General features: G+C 33.2%; 1 protein-coding gene across 5 annotated transcripts in view; it reads left to right on the top strand.

Moving 5' to 3' along the window:
• The window catches only part of LOC106872086 (myomegalin), a 147160-nt gene that overhangs the window by 92289 nt on the left and 46982 nt on the right, over positions 1–7889 (top strand). For all 5 annotated transcript variants that reach the window (XM_052966205.1, XM_052966207.1, XM_052966208.1 and 2 more), the window contains 6 exons: positions 415–510; positions 721–816; positions 1658–1814; positions 3264–3313; positions 4072–4119; positions 5924–6067. In XM_052966205.1, coding sequence (XP_052822165.1) covers positions 415–510; positions 721–816; positions 1658–1814; positions 3264–3313; positions 4072–4119; positions 5924–6067 — 591 coding nt within the window. The remainder of the gene's footprint in view (positions 1–414; positions 511–720; positions 817–1657; positions 1815–3263; positions 3314–4071; positions 4120–5923; positions 6068–7889) is intronic.

The raw sequence follows: 7889 nt of genomic DNA, 5'->3' as shown, positions 1-7889 counted from the left end.
ATATATATATATATATATATATAAATAGAGTTATTAATATTTCTAAGTCTCTCTAAAGGAGACTACGGCAGCGGTACTGGAAATTAATAGTTATCGCCAAGCCAACATGGCAGTCCCAAAATTATATATATATATATATACACACATACATACACACATTACCTGAGGTTAAAATTGAATTCACTAATCTTAGTTGCAAATCATTTGATACCAGTGATTTTATTGGTAGGACTCCTAGTTGCATTGTAGCTTAAAAGGTGACCCTTGAAGATTATCAATGAATTTGGTTTCATCCATCTTTATCATTAAAATTATTGAAGCATAGTTTGTCTTTTTTTTTTTTTTGTAGTCTGCAACAGTGGAATAAAAACATAATTATGAAAAATATTGTCTTTTCATTTTTTTTTTATTCAGAATCTAATTGATAAACAGAACTTAGAAATGGCCGACAAAATCAGGGAACTGCAGAAGTTACGCTTGGAAATCAGCCGCAAAGATTATGAAATTCAGGTATGTTGAACTATAATAGCAAGTTGATGGAATTTGTATGTATAGAAGATGTTTTACAGTATCTGTTTCAGCATCATGTGGGGAGGGGAATTTTGATTATTTTCTCCTTTCAACTGCAATCTATTTACTTTATGTCATTCTCATTATAACAATATCATCAACTGAGCTGTTTATTAATATTTTTCATTTAAAATCTTTTCTTATTTGCAGACTTTAGAAGCTAATTCTGCACTTATTGAAAAGATGCAAGAGACAGAATTGAAAAAGTTGCGTTCTTCACTGGAAGATAGAGATAAAACAATAAAGGTATATAGGAGGCTTTTTTTCCCCCTTTAAACGGTGCTGTAGTCAAAACCTGTGCTAATAGAGTAACATTTCTTGCACATATTGCTAAAATGGTAACAGTGTGAAGACTTTGGGCCAGACTTTGCTCTTCAGTAGCCTCCTACAAAAACATAAGATTCTGCATAGTAAAGATGTCAAAAAGTTAAAACAATTGAACATTCTACTCTAAAGGATGTTGATTGACCAGTATCACACAGCAAGATACATCTGAGCATACAGGCATCAAATATCATTTACCAAATAAATGCCGAATGCAGGCTGCATTGATGGTGGTACCCAAGTACAACCCCAACCAAGCTGGCTGAGTGCAACCGCCATCATCATCATCATCATCATCATCATCATCATCATTTAATATCAGTTTTCCATGCTGGCATAGGTTGGACGGTTTGACAAGAGCTGGCTAGCTGAAGGGCTGCCCAGGCTCTATGTCTGTTTTGGCATGGCTTCTACAGCTGGATAACCTTCCTAACACCAACCATTTTACAGATTGTACTGGGTGCTTTTACACAGCACCAGCATGGGTGCATTTATGTGGTACCAGTACAGGTGCTTTTTACATGCCACCAGCACCCATGAGCCCACAAGATTAGGAATGCTCCCCAGTAAAACAATGTTTGTGTGTGTGTATATGTGATATATGTCTTCAGTGCACCCAAGTATGGTCACGTCAAAATATAAAGTTCACTATTGAACTGAAGTTTTAACATAAATTTGTTTTATAGTTTACTATTATAACTAATATATGATATCTATCTTTATAATTCATTAACAATGTATTATATAATAATGCTTGCTTCAGACGTTGGTGGATAGCTGTCAGCAGAAAGAGTCTCTCATCCGTCAACTTCAGGAATCCAATTCACAAGAAGCTGCCAAACAACAAACAATGTCTATAGAATTCCAGTATATACAGGATGAACTCCGGAAGTACCAAGACAATGATTCTGTTCCTGAAGGTAAGTCTTTCATCGTTTTTGTTGCACGTTTTTATTTATAATTGAAATGCTCAACATAATCCAAAGACTGTAGATAGTCATTGGATTCATTCATATTTTGCCAGTGTTAGTGAGTTCATTCGTTCAATACATTTAGCTCACAACTGCTGAGGCTACATTGCTGTAGAAAGCTACCACAGTAAATCATTCATCAGTGTAAATAGCAGCAATATAAAATTGACAAGCAGTTCATTGGCTTGCAGTGCCAAGTTTAATGTCTTCCCTATGTAGATCCATTTGTGATAGATTTATATCTTATCCAAGGAAAGATATGGCACACATCTACTTCACACTGCTGGGACCATCTAAGAGCACTAACTCCAAAATTCTGGAAATTTGAAAAAGGACTAAAGTATTTCTATGGGGCTAGAGTAAAGTGCTTTAGTTTCTGAGTTCAAATGCTGGTGGGATTTCACTTCTATATCTTTTATGAAGCCTAAGAAAATATGCATCAGTAATATATTACATTTTACATACTTACAAACTGCTGTTTGCTCGACCTCTTTTAACAAAAGAAGTACTTTTGCCTAAATAAAACTCAATGTCTATATTCAATAGCTATTACTGATGCTAAAAGTCTGTAAGATTTTCATTTAACTCAATGGGATATGATGTCTGAAGTTGGAACTCACTAATAAGATACACCAGTAATAAACTTCAAAAGCTGAAAGAAAAAGGGTTTAGCTAACTTACTGTGTATTAATATTCCAAGATTTTAAAAATACTTGCTAAATGCAAGATCATTTTCTAGTTTTTAAATTTATACAAATAGTTGGAAAGCAGAATTGGTAACTAAATGTTTTAAAGTATTTACTTCATTGTGCCTTGTATTTCAGTGTTCAAATCTGATAAAGATCAATGATATTTTTTAACCACCATTAAGATTAATTAATACCAGCTATACCCTCTCTGTGTCAGAACACATTGTTCTTGGCAAATATATATATATAAAAACATGGGACAACCAGTCATAGTTGAACACGGTATGGAATGTCCCTGCAATGGATTAGTGACCTGCTAAGAGAGGAGCTTTTAAGTCATTTAAGTATTATAGAGACCAACATAGGCTCAAGGCAGGCTTGAACTTTTCTCCATGATCAAACAACTTATTAAATTTATTTCCTGCTTGAAAATCATGGAAGGATTAGTGACAAGAAAAACACCCAGTTGGAGAACAATGTCTCAGTAATATATGCATCTAACCTGTACCTAACCCGTGCTAGCATGGAAAATGAATGTAGAACAATCAAAGCTTCTGAACCTTTTAAATTGTTATTCTGAAACCTTTAAAATTATTATTATTATTATTAAATTATTATTCTGAAACCTTTTAAATTATTATTATAATTATTGTCAACTGATGACGATGGATATTTTATATAACACAATGTGTTTATTATTTTATTTTAGTTAATGAGAAATTACAGAACCTTGAGGAACAACTTAAAAAGGCTAAAGAGGTAAGGTATAATACTGTTGTGTTCTATTTGCATCATTGTTGGTGCTCTTGCATATACACACACACACACACACGCATGTGCGTTTGTGTTTATGTAAGTAAAATGTAACAAAGTGGGGGCACTGACAGTCATGTGATTAATTATTCTGATCCCTCTGCACAGCACCTGAGGTAAGTGTCTTCCACCATCGCCTCAAATTGACCAAAACCTTGCAGAAACTCATTGGACTAAAGTTATTTGGGTGTGATAGAACTAATAAATTCATTTCTTGGTTTAATGTTACCACTTGGCCCGTGGTTACCATTAACCAAGTTGCAAACATTTGGTACATGTCTCCAATCTAAAGATAATTCAATACCTTAGTGTGCCTTTGGCGTATCCCTCCCTTCTGCTTACCAATTTCAGAGGTCTTGAGCACTACCCTCCCTTTTCTGATTATACTCTATTATAAAACAAAATCTACATTATAAAAACATTTTCTGCTGTCTTAAATCACAAGTATAACAGCCTTTATATATTTAATAACTTTATAGATTTCTGTTTTACATAAATATATTAATTAGTCTTCAGAAGAACAGTTTGAAATTGATGGATTGCTGTACTTTTGGAATTTAATCCTATTCCAAGAACTTCTTTCATCTCATAAAAATTATTACCTTTGGGTCTACTAACTTTTAGGAAAATAGATTATTTTTGATTTGTTGATTACTGCTTGGAAGAAGTTAATTGATCATTGTCCTTTTCTTCTTTTTCTTTAGGAACTCTTTACTGCATGGAACTTTGAACATAAGGCTCGAATGGATGCTGTAAGTTCTTTTTACTGTATAATCAATCTAATCCAGATTAATATTTTTCTCAGTAAATTTTGTTTTAGGAGATAAATTTGACGTTTACCTTACTGCAACTTTTGACCATATGTCTTTTTAGAATTCTACTAAGTTATTATTACCTTCATTCTCTGGTCTAAATAGTCACCTGTATTACACTGGTTGTTTCATCTCACAGAAATTGATTGATCCTCATTGTTAGAATGATTTAAACTAACTTTGCTAGCTACAACCATCATCTCTTCAATCAATTACATTCTTCTTCCTTTTCTCATTCCATTTAGTCCCACTTCTGCAACTAACTTTCTACCAGTGACCAATAACTTGCAGTAAATTACACATGCAATATCACAATGAATTTTATCTTAATGCTTGTATTTCTTGTGATAATCTACTTCTGCTATCTCCATCACATGTGAAGTCACTTTGTGCGAAGTCACTTTTTACTGCGTCTTGAAATCCTAGTTGTCCTCATTATCAAAATTAAACAAACAGGGCTCCCTGCAACTGTTTGATTTGTAATTTGAAATTAATTTTCCTGCAACATGTAAATGGTGTGTGCATATGTGTTGATGTTGATGATGGTGTTCTTCCTTATCATAATTATCTTTATTCATTCCCATCTAGTACAGAAAACCCTGACACTGAATTGTCATGTAAAAAAATAATGTAACTGAAACATAAGTTTAGATGTTTTTCTTTGAAGATAGCTGGTCTGTACCAGATTGACCTGTACTAGTTTATTCTACATGAAGATAAATTCTTCAAATGGTATTTCCTGTAAAATTATAGATATACAGTTCAAAAACAAATTTCCTTTCATTATTAAAAATTAAAATTTCTTAACTTTAATTCTTTCAGCTTATTTTTGCTGTTACCTCTCTTTTATTTTATACCCATTTTTGCCATGATAGCATGTTTTTTCAAATATAGATATCAGCATATTATTGGGGCAAATGTTCTTTATCTGAGCCCTATAACTGTTGCCAGCTGTACAAAATAAGCTGTTAAAAATATAATCAATCTAATCCAGATTAATATTTTTCTCAGTAAATTTTGTTTTAGGAGATAAATTTGACGTTTACCTTACTGCAACTTTTGACCATATGTCTTTTTAGAATTCTACTAAGTTATTATTACCTTCATTCTCTGGTCTAAATAGTCACCTGTATTACACTGGTTGTTTCATCTCACAGAAATTGATTGATCCTCATTGTTAGAATGATTTAAACTAACTTTGCTAGCTACAACCATCATCTCTTCAATCAATTACATTCTTCTTCCTTTTCTCATTCCATTTAGTCCCACTTCTGCAACTAACTTTCTACCAGTGACCAATAACTTGCAGTAAATTACACATGCAATATCACAATGAATTTTATCTTAATGCTTGTATTTCTTGTGATAATCTACTTCTGCTATCTCCATCACATGTGAAGTCACTTTGTGCGAAATTTGTCATTAATTTTACATTACACTCTTGTAATATTAATATCTGTTTGTTATCCTTGTGTTTTTCTTTGTTTATTCTCTCAAAAATATATTTTAAAACATTGCCAAAAATAAGGTTGCAACTGTTGGCTTTTTGGTATGGCTTCAGGACTCGCATATTATGTTTCTTATATTGTTATTGCTGAATTCTAGAGAGTATTTTGTTAATTTATATTTCCACGGGATAATAGCCTTGTTAGTCAATTGGTTTTGAAACAACATCAAGACTTGTGAGAATTTAGTTTTGAATCATATCTTATGTCAAATTATATTTTGTGTTTTTGTTCATAAGGAAAAGATGCAGGGGCGTATGATGGAACTTGAACGAGAAAATCAAGCATTGCTGGAACTGCGGAAAGAATATGTTCACATGAGAGATCGTGCATCTGAAGCTAGTTCACCTTGTCGCAGCAGTGTCAAAGAATCTGATCAGAAGGTCAATAATCTTAATTATTCATTTTAATTTTCATAAATTATGATAATCAAAAAGACTAGTACTTATTATTATTATTATTGTGACTTTATATGAAGAGTGAAGGAGCTGAAATGGTGATTTGCTGGATTATATGACTTATCAGTATTTAATGTTATTTCTCCAGGGTCAATAAAATAGGTGTCTGTCATATATTGAAGTCAACTGGATTCACTAGTCCGCTTCCCTACAAATTTATAACTCTATGCCAATGTTAGAAATTGACATTCTCAACTTTCTCACCACCACGGCCTTTGCTCCAATACATTTGTCAGTTCTCTATCATTTTCAGGGATTTATATTGTTTAAGACTAGCACTAAGTACCCTGTGTTACTCTGATTAGATAAATTTTACCATTAGAATAGAAAAGAAAGTTTACTGGAAGCCTTGTTCAGCACTTGTTCTAAGGACCTTGCAGTTGCTGTTCTCACAGAGTTCCTTTTCTGGATTTTTGTTGTTGTTGTTAGTGGTAACATTCTGTCAGGAAGTTTTTTTACTTTTAAGCAGTTATGCTTCTTTTCAGTCTTGTCATTGTGTAGTTGAGTAGAAAGAGTTAGTAGTTTAAGCATTATCAAACTGCATGCTGTGAATAGAAATGGGTTGAAAACATACACTATATTGTCAGATTTGAGCATGTTTTAATGCTGGAGAACAAACATGGAAAAAAAAGAAAGTAAGACAGAAAAGTGTAAGTGAAATATCAAGAAAATTTATATTTATTTAAAAATTCAGCAAACTAAAATACTTAATAACTCAAAAAGTTTTATCCTTTATAATATAATCACTAAAAGGAATTTTTAAAACACTTGAAATTCTATTTACTATTGAAATAGTTACTCCGAGTGGAAGCGCAATGGCCCAGTGGTTAGGGTAGCGGACTCGCGGTCATAGGATCGCGGTTTCGATTCCCAGACTGGGCGTTGTGAGTGTTTATTGAGCGAAAACACCTAAAGCTTCACAAGGCTCCGGCAGGGGATGGTGGCGAACCCTGCTGTACTCTTTCACCACAACTTTCTCTCACTCTTACTTCCTGTTTCTGTTGTGCCTGTAATTCAAAGGGTCAGCCTTGTCACACTGTGTCACACTGAATATCCCCAAGAACTACGTTAAGGGTACACATGTCTGTGGAGTGCTCAGCTACTTGCACGTTAATTTCATGAGCAGGCTGTTCCGTTGATCGGATCAACTGGAACCCTCGACGTCGTAAGCGACGGAGTGCCAACAACAGTTACACGATATTGAAGAACATAGTACAGTGAAAGTTAACAGTTAAAAATATTAAAATTTACATAACACTAATTTTAAGCATCTGAATTTGAAGAATATTTAATAAAAAAACTTAAAAGCAAAATATTATCAAATTATTATAAAAAGAACAAAACTGTTTGTAAACCCTTTACCACATGATTAAAAAAGTCTTATAATATATATTTGTTGGTATCTCATTTCAGTGAGAATTACTTAACTATACTTAGTTTCAAATCTAAAACTAGCCTAAGCCACAATTTGGCATTTAAAAATTTTCAAAATGTTTTACGAACAAGGGAGATAAAATCTGTTGTGAGCATTTTATCATACATTATGTCAAATGACACTCACTGATGAATTTTCAGTTTTGAGTGTCTCAGGTTTGATCTTGGGTAAAATTTGGCAGAGAAAAATTGTGGTAGGCCTTAGAAGTGAACATTCTAGTTCTTTGGCAGCAGGCTTAATCTACCACCACCTACTGGCCCATGAGTGCCTTTACAAGAGTCCACTCTATTGCAAAGATTCAGACCAGACCCC

This window comes from Octopus bimaculoides, chromosome 3, assembly GCF_001194135.2.
Source record: "Octopus bimaculoides isolate UCB-OBI-ISO-001 chromosome 3, ASM119413v2, whole genome shotgun sequence".
NCBI lineage: Eukaryota > Metazoa > Mollusca > Cephalopoda > Octopoda > Octopodidae > Octopus > Octopus bimaculoides.
This window is presented reverse-complemented; position numbering and strand designations above follow the sequence as displayed.